The 25,557-nt window shown below is 36.2% G+C and overlaps 1 protein-coding gene across 17 annotated transcripts in view; it reads right to left on the bottom strand.

Moving 5' to 3' along the window:
* Positions 1–25,557, bottom strand: part of LOC145538490 (uncharacterized) — a 388,991-nt gene that overhangs the window by 168,890 nt on the left and 194,544 nt on the right. Inside the window, exon 4 of one of the 17 annotated variants that reach the window (XM_081570619.1) lies at positions 16,647–16,784. The exons of the other annotated variants lie outside the window; for them this stretch is intronic. Coding sequence (XP_081426745.1) covers positions 16,706–16,784 — 79 coding nt within the window. The 3' untranslated portion in view covers positions 16,647–16,705. Of the gene's footprint in view, positions 1–16,646; positions 16,785–25,557 lie in introns of those variants that run through there. 17 annotated transcript variants of the gene reach the window in all.

Raw genomic sequence — 25,557 nt, 5'->3', positions numbered from 1 at the left:
ACAGGCTTCTGGGAAAGTCAACTCTTCTTTGATTGCCTCTTTGTTCCTTTCTTTGCTTGCTTTCGTGTTGTTGTTCAGTCGCTCAGTTGTCTCCGACTCTTTGAGATCCCATGGACTGCAGCACGCTTGGCTGGCTTTGCCCTCAAATTATTGCAATTGTTTACTGTTTGAACCCATTTCTCTTTGAGAGAAGGGATTATGTCTTTTTAAAAATTCATTCCCAGTGTCTGGCATATAGTAGCTGCTCAATAAATATACAGACTAAATCATTCATTTGCAGCAATCGAGATTATGAAAAGGCTGTCCTGCAAACCATATTAAATGAGATTAAGATCATTATTCCTTATTTAGAATCTTTTCTCTGAGAGCATGTAAATCCCTTGGGTTTGGGGGGGAAAAAAAAAACTGGAATAGTTCAGTGGATTGGCTTTCCTTGAGAGACAGCCAACATTTTTTTCTCCTGATCCATAATTGGAATAAAGTGAGGACAGCCATTTAGATGTTCTTTCAGCAGTTCCTAAATTAATCCAGACTCACAAGAGAAGGGGGAGGAAGAGACTGGGAGGGAAATGAAGGAGAAGATAGAAGCAAAAAGAAAGGGAAGCAGAGAGGGAGAGAGCAGGATTGGCTAAGAAATCTACTGCTGTGTTTGTCTGAAGACATTAGCACTTTTTATTTAATTGTAATTTTGGTCCCAATTTTTATTTTTACCACATGCGCCTTATTTTAAACTAAATCCCAGAACTGTGCCACAAAATATTCCTACTTCAACATCACACCTGGGTCCAGTTCAAGAACCTAACTACTTCTAGTCCACACACTAAAGCCTCGCTCTCATAAGCCAGGAAAAATAGCCAGTGCCATTTAACATCTGGACCCAATGTACTCTCTTTATAAATTTATATTTTTATAATATTTTACCAAAAGATAAAAACAGTAAAAAGTAGATAGTGAAAATCATTTAGAAATTTTAATAAAAATTTGAATATACAAAGCTCAAGTTTGTAATTCACACTTTCATGATTTTAATGTTGCTGCTGCTCAGTCTCTTCAGTCGTGTCCGACTCTGTGTGACCCATATTTGGCAGCCCACCAGCCTCCTCTGTCCCTGGGATTCTCCAGGCAAGAATACTGGAGTGGGTTGCTATTGCCTTCTCCAGATTTTAATGTTATATATGCCCAAAATGGAAAATGTATTTTAAATGCAACTAATTGCCCATCAGCAGTCAGGCATGAACCTGGGATATGTCCATTCTGTAATACATATTCTCTATTTTAAATACATACTGAACAGGCTCTAGCTTATCATTAATCCTGGTTCTTACTGAATCTGCATCATCAAAATGCAATACTTAAAAACAATTTTTCAATCTTTTGGATGATATAATTTTGGTTGTGTCTTCTTTGCTCTATAATTAAGACCATTTTCATTTTTACATTTATAAACACAATTTAGAATGATCAATGATTTTTTAAATTTCTACATGACTTTCTCCCTCAACTGCCTTTTCTTACACATCTGTCTTCAGCATTTGCCTGATTACAAACTGTATCAGGTAAGTTTGGTGCAGAGACATCATAACAGGTGAAGAAGGCTGTCACACATCTTTTAAACAAAATGGGATGGTCTTGTTTATCTCACAAATATAGCATGGTAATGTGCTTTCTCTGTTGAATAGTTAACTATGAGAAAACCAAATTTCTTTTTCATCCTTAAAAATTTATTTTTGTTCATTACTGATTTTTGAATTTGAGAAAATTTATCCAGGACATCATAATCTGAATGTCTGAAATTTTTGCTTATGCAATGAATTTCACTGTCGGATTATAGAGCACTTCAATCTGTATGCATTTGGATTCTGAATCATCTTGCAGTTGTGAAATATCTTCCTCTTACAGTTTTCTTCAACTTGCCATTATGGACAGGGTATGAGAAATTATGAATTCAAAGTTACATTCAACGAAAAAGTGGAGTACAAAGATGATGGCTCCAGTCCCCTTTTATATCTTCTCAAAAAAAAAAGAAACCTGAAGCATGAAACAGTAGTGATTGTTTAATAATTTACTATCCTTCTAGGTTCCTTAATTACTCTTGTGTTTGTTTATAAATTTTTAAAGTACATCTGGGAATAATTGATAAGTAATGAGAAAATAATTCCTAGGATGATTAAATAGTAAATGTTTCAAGAAACAGAGAAAGATGAAATCACTAAGAATTGTATCTCAAATATATTAAAGGTTCCAATGGATTCAAATGATTACTACAAAAGAGTTTTATTCTAGTTTAATAAAAATAGGTGTATCTTTCTCTTTATTCTTTGGAATAAAGAGAAAGAAAGAATAAAAGTCAAGAAATATCAATGCTTACAAATAGAGATATTCCAAAATAATTAATAAACTAAAACTGGGTCATATGAATCTTAATGGTATATTGAGTTAATCAGATATTATAGCAAATACTTTAGAACAACAGAAATCAGCAGTATATATTTGCGAGTATGTTGAAACATACCACCCATTCTTACAATTCTGTACAATATTGGGACTAATACTCCGGTGTTCCATTTCCATTTTATTCACTGCAACATTCCTCATAAATCCAATTCAGCATCAGTTTTACTCTGGATCAGTCCTGAGGACTTTGATCTAGCTCACTGCCCCCACAGGTGGAAGAGTGTGAAAATCGTGATTTGGTAAACAACTTGAGCTTTTGATCTGAAAATAAATAGCTTCCACGGAAATAGGACCAAAATATATTTTATTTCTCTGGTTCTGCCTCTCTCTTTTTCACTCAGAAACTCCAACTTCATACAAATAACCCCTCTCCACATTTTATCTGGGAGCAACTAGTGGGTATCTCACATGTGCTGAAGAAAATATTAAGTCTATTTCAGGCACAGTGCTTCTTGGTACTTCTCTATTAGGAATAGCCATGTTGCTGCCAGGAATTGCTGGTCCAAGTGCAAAGTTTCTCTCATTGATAAAAGAAGCCCACAATTTCTTTATCGGTAGATGGTGCAAGTCTAGAGGAATGAATGATGCCCATTTTTTCTCTTTAATAATCAACTGGAAGTGTCCCGAAGGAATACTACTTGGGCTCTAATGTGTTACAGAGTTCAGGGAAGCAATGTGTCCAGATTTTTCCTACAATTCTCTCTTGCTTTCCTTTTGCCTTGAACAGGATTCCACAGCATTTGGCAGGGCTGGCTTTGAGTAGAGGCCACCTGCAAATACTTTTTTTTTTTCTGAGGATGACTAAAAACATCTAATTACTGCTTCTTCACTTAGTTTTATTATAATCTGGTAGGTTTTCTGCAATCTCCTTGAAAATGGATGCCCATTAAGTTCCCTTAACTAATTGGTTAGATATGCAAATTTCATTACAACCTTCTCTTTCCCTTTGGAAAATTCAGACAATGTACAAAGCTAATGCATGTGGTGGGCTCATCCAAACATTTGCCAAAAAGGGCCCACATTTTATAAAGGCAGTGGTGCAAAATAAAAGGCATTGTCTTAAACTACAGTCCCTCTGTAGTTAAATCTAAAGGAAACATATTATTTTTCGTCAATAAATGTTACATATTCTTATGTCAGAATTTGGAGGACAATAAAACGTGAACGAAAATATGGACTGTGTCATATTATGCTCATGATTATCAACCTGAGCTTAAGACAGATATAGAGAAAAGAGATGGAATGGTATTTTAAATTTGAAATTCATTTGCTTTAACTGTTTATGCTGTGACAGTATTTTGGTTGATTACTTTTAAGTTGATTAAAAATAATTATGTGAAATATTCAATTTTACAAAATTGGCATCACATTGTAAATTTAGCTTTATATTCTTTTTCACTTAAATTTACATTTGAGCATTTTCTATGTCATTAAACATTAATACAAAATACATTTTAATGGCTTCATAATAGATTATTTTAAAGAAAACATACCACATATTTAACTAATCTCCTATTGTTAGACACTTAAATTGCATCCAATTTTTCACTATTATTAAAAAAATATTATAAACAGTATTATATGTAAGTTTTTGACTGAGTATCTCTGATTGTTGGTTTCTCTGGGATGGATTTCTTGGAATAGACTTACTACTCAAAGTTTATGGTATTTCTAAAGCTTCCGAAGATACAACCAACTTGCCCTTCCAAATGGGTTTATGCATTTACGGTTGGTTAAGTGCCTTTCAAAGCACTGATTCTAAGTTCAAAAAACTTTTGAAACTCTCTGTTCTCCCCCATTCCAGAACTGAAATGTCAAATCAGATGGTTCATTTATTTAGCTGACTTACTTTCCCAGAAGCATGCCAAACTGTGTTTGCTCCGACAAATTCTAGTCTTTTAACATTTCCCATAGATTATTAAGATAACATGACCTAATAAGAAAATTCATTTAAAGGTGACAAATTATGCCTCTGGTTGGGTGACCCAACTTACTTAGAAATATTTTCTTTCATTTTTGAGTGCCTATTTTGAGCAAAGTTGCCAAGGTCCATACAATTTTGGAAGGGAAGGATTATTGATTGATCCTGTTGTTTGTATGGATGTTAAAGATGACACTTAGCTTTGTCCCATATGACATATATAATACATGGCAGAGTCATGATTCAAAACTCAGGTCTAATCCTATAGACTGGTAGAAAATATTTGCAAATGATACAACCAACAAGGGCTTAGCTTCCAAAATAAACAGACTGCTTCTACAATTCAGTAACAAATAAACAACCAATCCAATTGAAAAGTGGGCAGAAGACCTTAATAAACATTTTTCCAAAGAAGACAGATGGCTAATAGATGCCTTCATCACAACATGAAAAGATGCTCATCATCGCTAATTATTACAGAAATGCAAATCAAAACTACAAGGTATCACCTCATACTAGTCAGAATGGCCATCATAAAAAAGTCCACAAACAGTAAATGCTGGAGAGCGTATGAAAAAAAGGGAACTCTCTTACACTGTTGGTGGAAATACAAATTTGTGCAGTCACTATGGAAGACAGTATAGAAGTTCCACAAAAAACTAAAAATAGAGTTATCATATGATCCAGCAATCCCACTCCTGGGCATAAAACCAGACAAAACTACAATTTAAAAAGATACATGCACCTCTATGTTCATAGCATCTTTATTTACAACAGCCAAGACTTGGAAACAGCCTAAACACTCATTGACAGCTCTATTTACAATAGCCAAAACATGGAAACAACCTAAAGGTCCACTGATAGATAAATGGATAAAGATGTGGTATGTATACAATGGAAAACTACTCAGCCATAAAAAAGAATGAAATAATGCCATCTTCAGCAACATGGATGGACCTAGATTATAATAAGTGAAGTCAGAAAGAGAAAGACAAATATCATATGATCTCACTCATACATGGAATCTAAAATACAACACAAATTAACAAATCTAATAAACAAAAATCAACTTAGATACAGAGTACAGACTTGTGGTTGTCAAGGGAGGGGGAGATAGGGGAGGGAAGGACTGGGAATTTGGGTTAACAGATGAAAAGTATATATAAATAAATGGATAAGCAATAAGGTCCTATAGTATAGCACAGGGAACTATATTCAATATCTGAGATAAATCAAATGGGAAAGAATATGAAAATTAATATATATATATACATACATGTGTGTATATATATATATATATATATATATATATATAAAACTGAGTCACTCTGCCATACAACAGAAATTAAACACAACATTTTAAATAAACTGCACTGCGTGCTAAGTTGCTTGTCATGTCCGACTCTTTGCAACCCCATGAACTGTAGCCCACCATGCTCCCCTGTCCATGGGGATTCTCCAGGCAAGAATACCGGAACAGGTTGCCATGTCCTCCTCCAGAGAATCTTCCCAACCCAGGGATTGAACCCATGCCTCCTGCGGTTTTTGCACTGCAGGTGGATTCTTTACTGCTGAGTCACCAGGGAAGCCCAAATCAACTATAGTAGTAGTAGTGTTAGTTGCTCAGTTGTGTCCGACTCTTTGTGATCCCATGGACCGTAGCATGCCAGTTTCCTCTGTCCATAGGATTTTCCAGGCAAGAATACCGGAGTGTGTTGCCATTTCTTCCTTCAGGGGATCTTCCCAACCCAAGGATTGAACTCATGTCTCTTACATCTCCTGGGTTGGCAAGCAGGTTCTTTACCCACTAGTGCCATCTGGGGAACCCCCCCCAAAATCAACTATAATTCAATAAAATTAAAAGAAAACACAAAACTAGATTTCTTTGTCTACAGAGTTTCTATCAACTCCTCTGTACTATTCTTCATATCTAATTGGTAAATTTACAATCTTCTGTGATATAAGTAAAGTTTCTGCAACTGAATCCTAAGAATCTAGCATTACCAGATTGGAGTGGACTCTCCATTCAATCATTCACTTATTCAGCCCTGTTTATTCAGCTTTGTCTATGTGCCAGATATTATGTGAAACACTGTTCTTCACGATGGCTGGATTTGTATTTCAGGAAGCCCAAGTTTATTTTGATCAAGGAATATTAAATTCTCTACATCTGCTATGTCAAAAATGCAGCACAACAGCAAAGGTGAGTAGGCTCAAATAAATCCCAGTATCTGCTGATGTCAGACTTGAAACTTTACATGCTCTGATTTTTCTCAATTAACATGGTGAATACTCTGAGGACCCTTTGCTATTGCTAATTTTATCAGGCCTCAGATTTTTCCCCATTTATTTTCTCTCAAGATATTATTTTGCTTACAACCATATTGTTCAATGTGCTTAAGATAAGGGAATAGTAAAGTGATGTGGTGTATCAGAAAAACAATACGAGCAAAAGGAGAAAAATGGGGCTGAATCTGTATTGAAACCACACTTTGGGTGATATTGATTTGTATCCAGAAATGCCTAAAATGCTCTCTAGTGATTCTAAATACTTAAGAGCATATTCATTTCCTTCTAGAAGAAACCAAAATTACCCAGTAATTTAATTCTTATTGAACAAGAAAGGCACTCAGTTACACACACACATGCATATAAACTCACTGGTTTATCTTTGCCTGTTTCCATGTGCTTGAGAGTGAAAGGTTAGAAATATATTTGCACAACATAAAATTAGGCAAACTTCAGATATTGTTAGCATGGCCTTGGGCTTCTTGGAATGTCAACTGATTCATCAAGGAGTTGTAGCCAACTAGTCTGTAACTGAATATTTTCTCCTAGAGAAACAGACTAATATCTACCATACCAACTTGCTGTTCTCAACTGAGCAGTAAAATTAGTGGCAGTATAGTAAGCTAAAAAATTTAAAAAGCGGGGATTGCAAATCTTTCACGACACACGTGTTCCTTCTCTTCACTCTTCTTTTCATCTGACTTTATTCCTATTCCTGACAAAGTCATTTATTGTCTCTTTAAGGTATTTTAATATATACAGATAATTAATATTCTTGTTTACCTATAGCTAATGGTTGACAACTGATCTGTTTTGCTGATGAATGCCATCTAAAAATGTTTACTGTAGGATGTAAACTATATATACGAGTTCTATTTTTGAACAATCAACACCTTTCTCATGTTGAAAAGAAGACAGACTCAGAAGTACACCTATTAAAATAAGAGTGACCTTTGCTGGAACCTACTGTCTTCATCTTTTATTCAGAATGCATAGCTTTAGTGCAAGAGAGAGGCCTTTCCGTTGCTACAAAAACTTCTCTTATGTAGAAAATTTTCCTTCCGGCTTCTTTGTAGAAAACAACCTACCTGGTTTGTACAAAAGAACACTGCTCTCTAGTGGAATAAGGGGAAAGAAATCCATTACCTCATTCACTCACTTTTCTTGCCTCCTTGGCTGCTGCTTACGAAAGGCGGCTGAGCTTTGTCCTGGACTTATGACATGTTATGATATATGGCTACAATTATTGTGACATTATACTGTGAAGTGGTTTTGCTCTTGTAATCAAGCAAAAATCTTTTTCCCCCAAACCTTCTTTAGTAAATTGAAACCAGTAGGTCGCTCCATCCCTTCCTTCTCAGTTGCTGCCTGCACCCCCAAAGAAAAAAGTCTGCAACTAATAATGATTTAATTTACACAGGAACTTGAAATAATTTAACTCACATCAGGTTAATTTGAAAGTGATTAATTGCAGCATTTATGGGGCTGGAAATTTTTAATAATGCTTTACTTGTGAATTTATGGCATTCATGTTGCGGACCGCAGGCTCCCTTTTTTCTTGTGCTTATCGTCTATCTTCCCCATCCCCATAAGCGATATTCATCCCTCCTCTCCTGTCTTCCTATGTGGCATGTATTGAGGGTAAAGGAATAAATGTTCAATGTCACACTTCCTGTCTCAGTGGGAGGGGCTACAAAATTAGTACAAATTTGCTCAGATGGGGTATTCTTTGCCCTGGAATTATTGTTGCCATACACATTACTTTTTTTTAACAATACATACAGGAATAATGGGCTTCTTTTTGGTGTCCTTGATCACCACAGTCATACATTCTGAGCTAGCCAGCACAATATGTGACTTTCTGGATTTGCCCTAGTGGTTTCATACTGTTAGGCTGGAGCAAATGTGTTTGGGAATGTTTATTAACAACACATTCCAAACAGATGCACACATTTTTGAGAGATTAAACCTGAAGCCAGCAGTCCTCCAAAGATTTATCAACACGTCCCACGCCTAAAGCCCTGAAAAGTAACTTTGAATTGGTTCTTCTCTCAAATTTCTCCAACCCTGGGGTCAGAGGGAAGCCCTGCTAGGCTCAGAATCTTTATATGCAACTGCACATACATACCATGATGTCAAGTAAAGGTGCATAATTGCCCCCTATCACCACTACCACTCTTAAATTCCACCCTTTTATTGACCAGCATTGCAAAGGATTTCAATTAAAACGTTTTTGAGACACAATCTGAAGAAGCAACTTTTTGTTTCAGAGGTGGTTGAGAATGAACAGGCCTCCACTTCCTTACACTCCTAGTCAGCAGTATATACTGAGCTTACCCATAGCCCACTCAGGTTCTGGTCCCATTCTGTTCTGGTTCTATGGGTCATTATATATAGTTGTGAGCAGCAAAAGCAAACAGTAAAAAGATTAATAAGGTGTTTTAAGACAGTGAAAAGCATACTTCTTTTTCTAACATTTACTTTATCTCCACCTTTCATACCTGGGTAAAATTAATAATCTCTAACTAGAAACTCCCTCCAAAAAGCATTAATTAAACTCTGTCTTATAGAGAATATACTAAATGATGCTTCTTTGAAAAGTCATCTTCTCCAAACAACAGATGTAAAGCTTAACTTCAAAACTATGATCAGTGGGACTTTTTGGTTACCATCTGCATGTGTGTATGAACAGTGGGGGGCTTCCCTTGTGGCTCAGATGGTAAAGAAACTGCCTGCAATGTGGCAGACTCAGGTTCAATCCTTGGGTTGGGAAGATCCCCTGGAGAAGGAAATGGCAATTCACTCCAGTATTCTTGCCTAGAGAATTCCATGGACAGAGGAGCCTGGCAGGCTACAGTCCATGGGGTGGCAAAGAGTCGGATAAGACTGAGCGACCACACTTGATCCTTGGTTCTATGAACAGTAGGACAACATTGTTCAGCTGGTAGAAGCTGCTGCTGAAAGTAAGCCTTGTGAAGTGGGAGGAAAGAGCACTGCAATGAGAGGTAGATCAAGCCTTAGATCTTCCACCAGGATAAGCTGAGCTTTGAGTCAAGGCCCCTAATGCAACTCAATATGTTCTCCTTTAAGAATTACCTACATTAAGAATTTTTAATGAAATTCTTGAGACAAAATAATGCAATGTGTGAGAGAGATAACATGATATACTACACATGTTGAGGAGTAATGAATACTATCTTGGTTCTATGCCAAAGAACCCAGATGAACCCTGTTCCAGAGTGTGTGAACTCTGGATTGGTTTCTCAATCTCCCCAAACTTGAGTTTCTGATTCAAGAAAATAGAAAGAAGAATTATTTTACTCAAAGCGCTGTTGTGAGGCTGGAGATAACATATGCCAAGCATCTGGTCTAGTCGTTGACACACAAAAGGGGCTGAACAAATGATAAATGGGATAAAAGCGAGTTGATAATAATAGAGACAGTGCATGGCAAGTATCTAGTCTAGTTCTGGTCATGCAGCAGGTGCATACTAAACACTAAGTGGGATTATAATCACAGTGATAATAATCACAATAAAACTGTTGCTACTGATGGTGATGAAGACAATGACAATGACAAAGATTACGATGATGAAAGAAAAGAAATGCTGTACATGATAACTGGAAAATTTTATCTGGAAGCAATATGGTGTAGTCAAAAAGTCAAATGTATTTTGAGTTTGGAAACTGATTTGACTTCTTAGTCATATTTTGAACTTGTAAAAGTTATTAACTTCTCTGAGCCTAGATTTTCTCATCTGCATGAAGTCTGGTATTTCTTAGAAAGGAGATGTCATTTAAGCATGTAATCCAACTGCTACCATCTAATATATTCTGGATACACATTAGCCGCTTTCCCTCCTTCTGCCATTAACATACATATAGAGAAGAGCTCATTTTTTTTTCATTTTCTTTCAAGTTTTAGACACTGGTATACTCTCTACTCTTTGGAGAGTAAACTACTCTCAAAAATATATATACATACACACACATACACACACATATATACTCATATATTATCAATTTTTATATGGTCATGTACTAAGATGTTAAATAATAAGTAAATTTTAAAAGTCAGATCCGCACTAAATAGTTTGTTTTTTCCATCCTTTTATAATACATGTCTATATCTCATAAATGAGAACAAAACTTTATACAATAAAAGACTCCCACTTTTTCTGCCCCTTCAAAAAAAGGAAAGTGGGTATCCCAACATCTAACACTATCAGACACAAACTGAGATTATCAGACATTAATATTATCTCATACATAAATTAAGATGATCTATATAAAGGTAAATATACCTACTGTAATAAATGAACTTCCACCTCACACTAATTTATCATAAAACATGTAGATTCTTCAATGGCATAACCTCTAATTGTGATAGGTTGCCACGGAGGACTCTGTTTCTTACAGGTTAAAACTATCTTCAGCAAGAGGCTTGCAAGGGCATGTCAGGCTCTGGCATCCAGCCAGCAGAGGAGGGGAGAGAGAAGATCATGTGGCGGAGGATTTGCACAGGCCAAGCCTGGAAGAACACAATTCACTCATATTCCACTGTCAAGTGCCAGTCATATGGCACTAGTTATATGCAGAGAGAGTAGTGAAAGCAAGAATATCTAGATGAGAAGTTACTTTCCAGCAACAAACAAACTTTATAGAAGAGGAGTCTATGGTGGAGAGTTCGTCATATTTGCCACAGTTAGCTTTCCTTGTCCTTAACTATCCACATCCTTCCTGCCAAACAGTACACATTCTCCATTTCCCCAAGGCAGGCAACCCAATATCCACCTCATATCCTCCATTCAACTCAAAGTCCAGGATCTCTAGAAGATTCACAGTCCTCTTGTTCATGTCTAGTCCTGGCTTCTCAGGTCCAGTGGCCTAAAATCTGAAAGAACAATCTATCTGCAGTTTTCTACAGATTAACCATTAAACAAGAATGAAACAGATGCTCACATGGATACTCAGCAAGGAAACCAGTTTCAAATGGAAGATGTCAGCACAACAACTGTGGAGACCTCCTACCTTGAGGGTAAGAAAGTTTCTTAAATAGCCCAAGGTTCACGGATATACCCCCTCTTTCCTTGTTCTCCATGACCCGAGGCTCAGAACTATCTGAGGTTCTTCCTTGTCCATATTTAAAAAGGAAATTGGGACAAATGTACAACATGGAGACTGAATAACTTCTGTGGACTATTTCTTATGCAAATGTGATGTATCATGAATTGTTTTAAAGCTTGACAAATTAAAGGGGATTTTTAAAAGATTAGTCTCGTGGTCTCTTGGCAATATAATTTCTTCCACAAACTATTAGAACTCTGGTCCATTTTCTTGTAGATTATTTCAAATTCCAGTAACATTTGACAAAGTTGAACTTTACCTGAGACATGAGCTCATGAAAAAGAGTGACAATAAAGAAATTCCCCACCATTTTGTGTTCTGGGAAACAGCTTACTACAAAGGATCACTCTTCCCCATATGTCGTACATAAGGGTGATCCTTGATAAAGTAAGTACACTCCTAAACCCACTGTGAACCAGTATGACACATTAATGCATTTTATATTTATTTTAAGTGCATTTTATTTATTTATGAAAGACTGTGTAACTGAAATGGTTTTATTTAAAGGAAATGTTCTAATCTTACCCATAAATGATAAGATTCACACAATCATAAAATACACAAATAAGTAGCCTTTCAAAATTATTTCTATTGGTAAAAATACATGAAATCAACAACAAAAAGATTCATAAGGCAAATGACAGCTGAAAAAAATAACACAATGGATTTTCTGGTAAAAAACAACAACCTAAAGTCAATAAGGAGATGAACAATGGCTTCATAAATAAACTGTGATCATAGCCCTAAACTGAAGAAGAGGTTTATGTATAAACCATTCAGAAAGACTTCATTTGGTCATCTTCATCATAGCTCATGAAGCCCTGCTTCAGAAAGGCAATAGTGCACACTATTTGAAACATGTGAAATTAATGATTATGAGGCCCATGATTTCTGCAGTTCGAAGTTAGCATCATTATTCCAGTTTTTAATATTCACATTCTTTATAATGAGCTTTGCATTTTCTTCAATTTTCTTTGGGTAGATATATTTCAATTCCACAGAGCTTAATGGGGAAATTGTGTTAGGATAATACAGGAATAAAAGGTGCCCCCTAATTTTCCTTTTTTTTTTCTTTCCTAAGGGAAAAATAAAGTATTGTATAAAGTGAAAGTGAAAGTTGCTCAGTCGTGTCCAGCTCTTTGTGACCCCATGGACTGTATAGTCCATGAAATTCTCCAGGCCAGAATACTGGAGTGGGTAGCCTTTCCCTTCTCCAGGGGATCTTCCCAACCCAGGGATCAAACCCAGGTCTCTCACACTGCAGGCAAATTCTTTACCAGCTGAGCCACAAGGGAAGCCCAAGAATACTGGAGTGGGTAGCCTATCCCTTCTCCAGGGGATCTTCCTGACCCAGGAATCGAACCGGGGTCTCCTGCATTGCAGGCGGATTCTTTACCAACTGAGCTATTGTATAAGAACTAGTCAAATAAAATTTAACCAAAAAATATAGTGTAGTTTTTATGTTGCTATTATTGGTGTGTGCATACTAAGTCACTTCAGCCGTGTCCGATTCTCTGTGATCCCATGGACTGTAGCCCACCAGGCCCCTCTGTCCATGGGATTGTCCAGGCAAGAATACTAGAGTGGGTTGCCATGGACAGGCCAAAATCAACCATATAAACAGAGTTCTGTCACTCAAAAACGCTGGAATTTTAGGGAGGACACTACAAAGCTTCCTTTATTCTCCCAAGGTTTTTTGCCTTTAATTACCATATCAGTTATCAGATATGTAGGAGCTCAGGGATGGCAGATGAACTTACTTCAAAGATGGACACTATATATGGTCTTCCCAGGTAGTGCTAGTGGTAAAGAATCCGCCTGCCAATGTAGGATTTGCAAGAGACTCAGGTTCAAACCTGGGTTTGGGAAGATCCCCTGGAGTAAGGAATGGCAACCCACTCCAGTTATTTTTGCCTGGAAAATTCCACGGACAGAGGAACCTGGCAGGCTACAGTCCATGGGGCTGCAAAGAGTCAGACACAACTGAGTGAATAAGCACACACACACAGACAGACACTATATATACACATACACAATAATATACAGTCCAAATTTTCTTATCTCAGACACTCTTATTCCACAAACCAACAAAATATTAAAAATATTTGCACATTTCATGTTTCTAACCTTATCAGCCAGCTCTAGACTGTCTTTTAACCTTGAAATTGACACAAACGTCCATTAATGTGCCATGTGTCCCTGCCCTGTGCTTCTGAAATATAATCATTATATTGTCAGTATTTGACAGCTACAAAAAAATTGTTCCTCTGCTCACACTTATCCTAACCCAGAAGGAAGGAAATGAAAACATCCTTTAAGCAATGAAACAGTAAAATCAAAAAAGTTCCATTCATATTCCATGAAAATGCACAGCCACTTTCATGCAGCTGGCTATTTAGTGCACAAGAGCACAGGCAGCATTCCCAGGCAGCCTAAGGGTGACTTCAGGTCCCACTCCTTCTCTCTATGTGCACTGAGCAACTTATTTAATCTGTTTGTGCCGCTGTTCTTACCTATAAACTGGAGATGAAAATGGTGGTGGTTTAGTCGCTAAGACGTGTCCGACTCTTGCAATCCCATGGACTGTGCCCTCCAGGCTCCTCTGTCCATAAGGATTCTCCAGGCAGGAATACTGGAGTGGGTTGTCATTTCCTTCTCCAGGGGATCTTCCCAACACAGGAATCAAACCCGGGTTTCCTGCATTGCAGGCAGATGATTTACCAACTAAGCTATGAAGGAAGCCTGGAGATGAAAATAATGGTATCTGTATCTAGTATATCTAGCCTATCCCTTCTCCCTGGGTTAGGAAGATCTGTTGGAAAAGGGATAGGCTACCCACTCCAATATTCTTGGGCTTCCCTTGTGGCTCAGCTGGTAAAGAATCCACCTTTAATGTGGGAGACCTGGGTTTGATCCCTGGCTTGGGAATATCCCCTGGAGAAGGGAAGGCTACCCAACCCCACTCCAGTATTCTGGCCTGGAGAATTCCATGGACTGTATAGTTCATGGGGTCACAAAGTGACTTTCATTCACATATCATGGCATTTTTTGAGGCCACAATGGTTAATACATGCAAAGTGCTTTAGGAGTGCCTGGCACAAAGGAAGTGCTTTTTAAAATGTCTTTTCTCCTCAATGTGTTGTTATTATCATCATCACTATTACCATTATCATCACTGTCATCATCATCACTATCACCATCACCATCATCATTCCTGGCCAGAAAGACTAACTTATAACTAGAGTAGATGCAGTGATAGAATTAAAGATATAGATGAAAGTAGTTGATTACAGTAAGTCCCCAAGAGAAGGATGTATTCTAACAGTAAGAAAAAATCTAGAAAGACTACAAAGAAGGCCGGATGATGACAAATACACTAATTTATAGCCACTCCACGAGGTATCTTAGAAACAAACCTGTAGACATTCCCCTGTGACCCAACATCCCAAAATTCATTGAATATTTTTCACACCTTAGGACTCCTTTGAGAATGGACAACCAAGAAAAATAGGTTGATCCATTTATTATTATTCCTAGTTTATTTTTCTAAATGGAAACATATTTGTTCTTAAAAAACAAAAAAAATACAAATTTTATTTTCTTATGAAACAGTGCAGGGTTTAAAGAAACAAAAATTCTTACAGTTGTATTTTTGAGTACTACCCTTTTAAACACAGAGTCATTGTTATCCCACTTACTATTGGTACCAGACCTTTGTCATTGGTTTTAATGATTCCAGTCTGGTTTGGCTTATTCCAGGTGTTAAAGCAGAGGTGCTAAATATATTATCAATATCTTCTTATTACTTTAGAAAAACTTAGCATAGAAAAAAGGGTGGATGGAGATGTTGGGCAGATTTGAAATGGAAATCTGCTCTTCTGTTTCTGATAGACTTTGAACAAGGTATTTAACACCTTTCATCATTTGTTTTCTTGACTATAAATCGGGAGAATGATATAATTTATAAAATTAAAAGAGAATAAATAAAATACTATAACTAAAATCATTGGCACATTGCCAATTCTTAACAAATATGAGCTTCAATCCGTCGCCCCCGCTGGCTTTTCTGAAAATCAACTACCATCAAAGATACTTGTAAATTGCCCTAGAAGGACCAGGTTAATTACATTTCTATTCATTCTCCTGATTCTATGTCTTTTTAGCTATTACTTTTAATTATGAATAAACCCTTAAACAAAAATGCAATTCAAATTAAGGAAATCAAACCAATATTTATGGAGCAATTCCCTCATGTTAAGTATGGTATTTAATTACCTAGTCAATTTTATGAGATTTGTATTGTTATCCCAAAGAACTGATAAGATCAAGGCTTAAAGTAATTCATCTGACATAGTTAATAAGTCTTAGAACAGGGTTTTACACTCCTAGCTGACTTCAAAGTTGTCTAGGCTTTTCTAGCTTTCTCCAGGAGTTCTGAACTCTTAAAAGTAAAGGGCATTTTTTCTATTTAACTTAAAATGAATGATGTATTGCTTGTAATAAGAAAGATATTAATCTAACTTTCTGGAATACAGTAGTAAACCAAAGAGAGAGAGGCCTTGCTGAAATGGGGCTTATGAACACTGGAAGGAGAGGGAGATCAGACAGTTTATAACATCTATTTTCTATTATAGAGAGTACACAAAGACTCTCCATTAAGGTGCCTTTCTAGCAGAGATGCAAATAACGTAAGAAGCAGACAAACAATATCCAGTAGAGGAGTCTTCCATGCAGACCATGAGCTAAAGGTTGTGTAGTACAAGTTTGGTCATCATGTTTGTGGAACTGAGATGAGGCCAGTGGAGTGAAACAGATGGTCAAAAGTGGAGAGTGGTAGGCCATGAAGTAAGCATTAGTGCTGCCTGAAATTTTTTTATTAGACTGTACAGGTCATATGAAGGACTTTTGCTTTATTTCAATAAAATGAGAAATATCCCAGTAATGGAGAATTGATGAGATGAGTTATATGATCTGGCTGATAGGAAGAGAACAGACTGTGAAGGGAACAAGAACAAAAACATAGAGATTAGGAAATTGTTGCAATACTAGGAAATGCTATTGGTAGGAATTATTACAATACAAGGAAATCTCCAGGTCAGATATTTTCTTCAATTTATCTCCAAATCATTATTCTTTCTTCTTTTATCACTTGATTTAACCAAACTTCACATTTCTCATTTTCCTCTGATACTTCCAATCTCTACACATTGAAATGCCTTACAAGATATCAAGATTTACTATAAAGTCTAGAAATTAAGAGAGTGAAGTACTGATGTAAAGTTTTCTATCTGTGCAAGGCTAATTGCTCCAGCCATATTGGTATCCTTGCTGATTCAGAGGAAGATCCACACAAAAACAATATGTGACAGAAGAAACATCACAAATGAGTGGGAGAGGACTGACACTCAGTAAATAATTCCAGGACAACTGTTTATATGTGTGTGGGGAAATTTTTGATCCCTATCGTACATCATTTACAAAAGTTAATACCAAGAATTTGAACAACATAAATGAGAGAAAATTATTTTAAAAATATGAGAGTGGGAGGCTATTTTTAAGATTTCAAGGTAGGAAAACTCTACCTAAATAAGATGCTCAAATATATAAACCATGAAGAAAAAAAAATCGACTCCCCTCCTATTGACTTTATTCTTTCAGACCTTATATTGCAGGTTAGCAAAAACAGGTTCCTGTCCTGCTGGACCATGACAGATTTATCCACTGTGTAGAGAAATTATAACAGTGAAATATCTCGTTATAGGGCTTTATGCTTATTGGCAATATATACAACAGTTTAGACTGTCTTTTGTTAAATGAAAGGAAATTTTTCTCAATGATCCATTAATCATAAATACAGTTTCTATACCTGACATCTAAACACTTTCAACTTATCTATAAAATGTAGAAGATAATACATTTTCTACCTACTTTATAAAAATTAAAGTCCGGTAAGATTATGTAAGTTTAAATGCTTTGGGATGTTTCAAGCATGCTAAAAATAACAACTATTATTAACACGAACTCAAACATAGGTTCAAAGTAGAGATCTAAGGCATGCATTAGGAAAACTGTAATTTTTGAAAGTCACTTCTCTTTAGGTTTTTTGGTTAGCTGAGACAAAACTGGGAAGTCCTGATTTATCAAATAAATTGTTTTTTCCCTCTATTTCATTCTACTAGAGTAGATTTGGCCAGTTAGTATTTTGACAGATATGTAATCTCTCTGGATAAAATGTAACCACAGTGATTATTCATATTAAGCCCTCGATTTTGACAAAAAACGGAAAACATGAGAGAGATTTCTAAAACGTTAGACACATGGGAGCCACAATTTTTCTCAATTACATTTTCTTTTTTTTCTAAGGTATTCAAACTGCTTTGGATGAGATATTGTTTTGTGCATTTGAATGAGATAAATCGCTCATATAAGCAGATGAACCCAGAATGCAGTTTGATGAGCAACCACAAAGCATCAGGGAACACACACACACACACACACACACACACACACACAGTGGCTATGTCTCAATAAACAAACCAAAACAACAAAGAATTGAGATATTTAGTAAGATGATTAGCAAAACACAGTCCACTTTTGTTGATATAACTGATATACTTTAGACAGAATTGTTATGTGTGCTTGGATGATAATGTGGAGATGTGAGACAGCCAAAAAAATAATACAAGGTAGGGAATGAGGGGTTATTGAACTACTATGGGAAGCAATAAACCTAGGTATAATATTAGTAGATCAAGGGCATATGAATTGCAGGTTTCCTTCTAGCTTACACTGCCATCTAGATAGGCCCATGGTAGCTAGCAGCAGAAATATAGTGTCACATGATATTAGGCTGTGCATCCTGTAATCCTTGGTAGTAACTCAAAGAAATTTCAAGAGCAAGATTTATTAAGAATGATAATTTATGATCCCAAGCATGAAAGCTTGGTATGGTTGGTACCAGGCATTGCTTGATTCCCTTCCCCTTTTTTGCTTTTGTCCAGAGAGCAAATGCCCAGGAAAAACACTTAACTGCCCAGAATTCCTTGCAGGTAAGAGGAGGCATGTGATTCATTCTGACCAATGAGATAGAAATGGAAGTTTTCCTGAAGAATAAACTCTGTATTTTTTTCATGTTAAAAATGAAAACTTGACTGGCCACCCTTTGCCTTTTGCCTCTTACTCTTCTTTCCGTATGGGGTCTGGATTTAAGGTTAAGACTGGTGGGGCAGAGGGTTAGAAGGAGGCAAACCCCGCTCTGCACTCTCTACCTCCAGATTTTGATTAATGTAAGGGCAAATAAAAACCTCTATTTGATTCAGCCACAAGAGTTGGATTTTTGTTACATGCCACTGAACAAAATCTTATGTGACACAGCAACCAGAGGTTCATTACAAATGAGTGTTTCTCATTATCCTATAGTGTGATATTCTTAGCAATGGAGATAATTTGGAGTAATATTAAATTACATGGTTAGAAGAGTGGCTTTCAGTTATCATTCAGTCTTGATTACTTCAAGGAGGAAAGTCTCAGTTTAGTGCTTACATGCCTTAAACAGCTCTCTAAAACTTGTTTTTCTCCCTTGCAACAAACTGAGATACACTTCAGGCTAAGGATCTTTGTTAAGCATCATTATCTAGCTAAAATTTAATAGCACTGTTCTGTTCCATTAAGTCTGGTTTATAGTTACCTTCTCATTATGGACAGTGTTACTGCATTTCCATTCATGACAATGACATAAAGTTTCTTTATAAAATATATTTATATAAAAATGTGAATTGATTTGAAGAAAGATACTAATACAAACAAAAGTGATACACAGGGAATTTTTTTTAAGAAAGACAGTGGTATACAAATGACTACAGTTGAGCCCTAGATAAACCTAATCCTGCCTATAAGAGTAACAGCAGACTCACTAACACTTTTGGGTTATAGCCTATTTGACAATTTAAAACAGCCTTGACACAATTCACCCTGTTGGTCAAATATCCTCAGTACTTAAAATGAACCAAGATAGGAAAAGCTATGTGCAAAATGTCTTCACCTTCCCATAAACTTGTGAATATAAACAGGATGCTTCAGGCCTACTATGTCCTCATCTAGACTGTTACTAAAATCTCAGTCCAAATTTCATCCTCTTTAATCCTAAAAAATTATTCCACAGTGTTTCCTATATGGATGATCAATCAATATTTGTACAGTTTCAGTTATTGCAAAGAAGGATTGCTACAGGAATATTCTATTGGGTTAAAATTGCAGATTCATCACCTAGGATCATCTATTCAATAGCTCGAAACTTATTAAAATTTGAGAGTGAATGTTGTATGTCAACACTCTGGTCATCTCTCTGTTCATTTGTTTGAAGCAGCAAGTTTGGCTGCTAATACAAACATTATTTGCTGTTGCAAGCTCCCTTATTTGAGCAATCTGAGGTTTTAGCTATTAGGCATAATCTTATAGGAAAAAGAAATCAAAGCAAAGGTCAAATTGTGAATGAAAATTCAAAACCAAAGCTCAACAACTATGGAAAAGGAAAGCTTAAAATTAAGAATTACAGATTCTCTGATTTTAAAGTTTTGCCAAATGTCCTCTGTATTCACTGCAGTGCTCAATAATTATCACATCAAATTTCATAACAAAGGCCTTGGAAAGACTGAAAAATTGTCCAGTATTTATACACACTCCTCATAATTTTATTACGACAGTAATTTGTTCAAATATAAGCTATGTGCTTCTTCCTCTTGTTGATTCTCATCATTCCACCTTAAAAATAAATATATGGACATCCACAGTGAAGTTACAGGCACAGAAGGATGATGGGTTACTGTATAAGGAAAGAACATAAGAAAATAATTCAAATGATACAAGAACAAGGCTGGAACTGTGGCTTGGATCTGAGGCATGCAGGACAGTGCAAAGGATAAATGGCAAAGAATTACCAGCTTTGGGGCTAATGAAGGAGCCAAGGGTACAGGCAGGGCTGGGGAAGAGTTCTACAGCTTCAGAGCTGATGTTAAAAGGCAAAATGGGAACTAGATAAATTTTCCAAGAGGAGTTGTCTTACAGATTACATCTTAATTCTAAAATACTGGCCTTGAGATATCCAGTTAGGTGAGGATTATACAATATTAAGGGACTGTGGGTTGACCAGAGGTTAACAGGTAATGTGATTCTGACTTCCTGTCGTGCCCAGCATCCACTGCATTATGTTAACTCTCAGACTTCAATACCACTTGGGGAAAAGAGCTCTTGGGCTCCAAACTGAACCCTACCATTTCTGGCTGGGCTAATCTTCTGCAGTCTAGAGAATGAATGGCAAATGAATGGTGAAAGTCGCTCAGTCATGTCTGACTCTTTGCACCCCATGGACTTGTCCATGGAATTCTCCAGACCAGAATACTGGAGTGGCTAGCCTTTCCCTTCTCCAGGGTTGGGATCGAATCCAGGTCTCCTGCATTGCAGGCTGATTCTTTCAGCTGAGCCACAAGGGAAGCCCAGTCTAGACAGTATTCCTGGACTACTGTGAATCAGTCTGACAAGCTGAATACAACCTCATCTTTGCTCTACCATCTTTAGAGTCAAGTCAAGCGGCTGGTTCTACAAAAAGTGAAAATTCGGGCACATGTATCTGAGAGACAAGTAGCTGGTAAACAGTAATCACTGTCCTGGGAGAAAACGCAACTTAGGACAAAAGATAATTAAAAACCAGGAAGGAAGTAATTTGAGTAAGCATGGGCAAAGCAGAGATCACAAAAAGCAACAGTAACTCCTAGTGGGTTTCTGCTCTTAGAGGTAACTTGATCATATTTTGGCTAGACTAGGAGTGTCTCCTAGTCTAAGGTGCCTTGAAAATAAGATACAGTTGGGAGCACTGTCTCTTCTGTACAATAATGCTTGTTATCTATTCAGAAATAATATTGCCCTGATATATTTAAAACTGTCATAAAGTAACAAGATCATTCAAGCTAGTTGGGTGTACTTGTGTGAGCATGAATGTGAGCTTTAAAAGAGACATAATACATATGAATAGATGAGAACAGCAGGTTTTTTTTAAACCTTCAGGTTACATAAAAGAGTGATTGCTGAGTAAATGTGTGGCTGCTGACTATTGGGATGCTGAGCCAGTTTTGAATATTTAAGCAATAATTGACACTGTCTTCAAAGCGATGAATGGCTCCCATGTTGAGACCACATATTGTTATGTTTACTTAGAGGCTGAGTTGATGATAGGCTTTATATTACACGCAGGAAAGAAATGAGAGTCTCTGAAAGATGCTTCATAATAATACTGTCAACACAGAGAGAGAGAGAGAGACTGACTTCTGATATGAACTTTACAGATTTCAAACTCTTCATGAGGAATTAGAATTAAGTTTTAATTGAATACTTAATTAGCATTATCCAAATATATTTGGAACCAATTCATGGTATAGAAATTTGTTCAGATTAATGTTATAGGGAAGGAGGAAGTGATTTTTTTAATATTCAGAAGAGAATATCCTGACATTCAGATAGGCTCTCTTCTTTTGAATTATAACCTACAATTTGTAAACATCTATAAAATAACCAGATATTTTAAGTCTAATATATATAGGGAAATATGACTAGATTAATTCTTTCTGTCACTTAAGCATTTTTTTTTGACCACACAGCACGGCATGTGGGGTTTTAGTTTCCTAACTGGGGATCAAACCCACACCCCCTGCACTGGAGGTGCAAAATCTTAACCAAAGGACCACCAGGAAAGTCCCATCTGTCACCTAAGTGCTTTATTTTGGTTTGGAAGCATGGTCCAAGAAGTGAGGTAAACGTGGTGGTAAGAGACATCTAGGAAACTTCTGACTGAGTGAAGTAAACAGGATTCCTAAGAAAAAAGAACAGACATTCTTACCTATCTTCTAGCCAGTTCTCCAGCTGCAACTCAGTTTATTTACTGTTTTTTTTTTAATATTCATTCTATGCAGCAGAATGACTACTCTTACATATTGAATTCACTAATTCAAAAATGTTAGAGTCAATGTTTAGACAATCTAGATGTTCCCCCTCAATGTGTAATAACCAGTTAGTAAGTGTAAATTAACAATATAAATTGAGTTTGCTAAAGTAAGTGAGAGAAAGTGATCCACAGACACTCCAAGGTTAAAAGGTGACCCCAGAGGCCAACTGCTTTCTCTATTTCATAGGTGTGAATTACCAAAAAATAATGGAGCAGAACTGAAGTTTCAACTTTAGATATATCTTTAGATGTATCCATGGTAAGAATATTAGTATGAACATCTATGCTTGGAATATTCTTAGAAAGGTCACTGACCCTCGCTCTTCTCTTGAAAATGTAATTTATTGGATGTTGTGAATTTAATCCACCTAAAGCTCCCAAGTGTATCACCTATCTTTCATGCAACTCAATTTGGCCAGCTCACTCTCTCTGCTGAGACCATGAAGATCCTTTTAAGCCTCTGTCATTCTTAGAACATGAAGGTATTTCATATCTTCTTTAAAACGACCATATCTATTTTAGGCATAGCTCTATCTTGATATGGAGAGCTTCTTATAGGCAAATAGAAGTTAAGTGGGATTCTTTAGGACTGATTCATTTTTTAAAAGATTTTATAACCATGACATTAACATGAAAATATAATCTCTCTTTAAAATGCCCTACTAGTCATTCTCAGATAAGATGGGAGAACATAGTTTTATATTTATTCCAAGGCAGTCAAATATCAAGCTAGTGAAAAATAGCAGATTAGGACTGCTACACAAAGGTTGATAATTAAATTTTAAAAATATCTTAACAGAGAACTATATAGTCATAAGTTTTTAAAGAACAACCCATAAATTATGATTTAATCAAAAATTTCCAGGAGGTTGTGGTTTTTTATCGCAGTAGTTGTTTTTCTCCACCCTTTACTTGCTCTATTTTCTCACATTGAGTAATCCTTATAAACAATCATTTTATTTTCCCAGTAACTTAGAAATGGTGCTTTCTACACATGTCCATATCTATCACACTTGTATTTCTACTTCCTTGTCTCTGATTTGTATTATTATTCTGCTGTATTCAAGTTTCAAACTATCTTAACGTGAGAGAAAAAATTAAGTAAAGCCTTCCTCTAAATTTCCTCAAAAAGCTAATGAATAGAAGCGATAACAACACATGGCTCCACAGATAAGCTTCTTTTGCCTCCTCACAGAATGTGCACATCTTCCTAAGATTGTCTTCCACTTACTATTTTACAGGCACAGAAGCCCCTCCTGAGGATAACAACACTCATAGAGAAAGCCTGGTCACAAGGTCCTTGATTTGAGAAAGCACTACAGTTTCCCCTCAGATTTTCTGCTCTTCCAGAGAGTCAACACCTGCAAATCATTTTTTCCAAGTGTCAACCATGCAAACGGCATCTATTCTTTCATGTATTAATTCCCCAATGGGAATTTTGAAAAAGGGGGATTTCCTATTTTATTTGCTTCTAGAAGGATTTTTTTTTAAAAGAATAAAATCCCTAAGAATATATCTACCTAAGGAGGTAAATGACCTGTACTCAGAAAATCATACATAAGATGCTGATGAAAGAAACTGAAGACAACAGAAACAGATGGAAAGATAACAATATTATTGGATTAGAATAATTAATGTTGTTAAAATAACCATACTACTCAAGGCAATCTACAGTCTCTAGGCAATCCCTATCAAAATACCAAATGCATTTTTCACAGAACTAGAAAAATTTTAAAATTTATATGGAAACACCTGAATAACCAAAACAATCTTGAGAAAGAATAACAGATCTGTAGGAATCATGCTCCCTGATTTCAGACTATATTGCAAAGCTACAGTTAATCAAAACAGTATGGTACTGGCATAAAAACAGACACACAGATCAACAGATCATAATAGAGAGCCCAGAAATAAGCCCACACACTTGTGGGCAATTAATCTATGACAGAGGAGGCAAAAATACACAACAGAAAAAAGACAAGGCTCTTGAATAAATGGTGCTATATGTAAAAGAATGAAATTAGAACATTCTCTAAAACCATATACACATATAAACTCAAATGGATTAAAGACCTGAATGTAAGACCAGATACCATTAAACTCCTAGAGGAAAAAATGCACAGAACACTCTTTGACATAAATCATGGCAATAATTTTTTTTTTTGTATTTATCTCCTAAATCAAAGAAAATAAAAGCAAAAATAAACAAACAGGACCTAATTAAACTTAAAAGCTTTTTCATAGCAAAGGAAACTATCAGAAAACCAAAAGAGTCTACTGAATGGGAGAAAATATTTGCAGATATGATTCATAAGGTGTAAGTATCTGAAATACACAAACAGCTCATACAACTCAAAAAAAAAAAAAAAACCAGTAAAAAATGCACAGAAGAACAGAAGAGAATTTTTTTGAAAGAAGACATACAGATGAACAACAGACACATGAAAAGATACTCAACACTGCTAACCATCAGGGAAATGCAAATAAAAACTACAGTGAGGTATCATCTACTCCTGTTGGAATGGCTATAATCAAAAAGACTACAAATAACAAATGCTGGCAAAGATGTGGAGAAAAGGGAATTCTATACGCTGTTGGTGGGAATGTAAATTGGTACAGCCACTCTGCATGTATACTGTCACCCTGCTTATTTAACTTATATGCAGAGTACATCATGTGAAATGCTGGGCTGGATGAAGCACAAGCTGGAATAAAGACTGCCAGGAGAGATATCAATAACCTCAGATGTGCAGATGGCACCACCCTTATGGCAG

Source organism: Giraffa tippelskirchi, chromosome 1, assembly GCF_054371585.1.
Source record: "Giraffa tippelskirchi isolate mGirTip1 chromosome 1, T2T-mGirTip1v1.2.pri, whole genome shotgun sequence".
Classification (NCBI taxonomy): domain Eukaryota; kingdom Metazoa; phylum Chordata; class Mammalia; order Artiodactyla; family Giraffidae; genus Giraffa; species Giraffa tippelskirchi.
The sequence above is the reverse complement of the archived record's forward strand: the minus strand, read 5'-3'. Positions and strand labels throughout refer to the sequence as shown.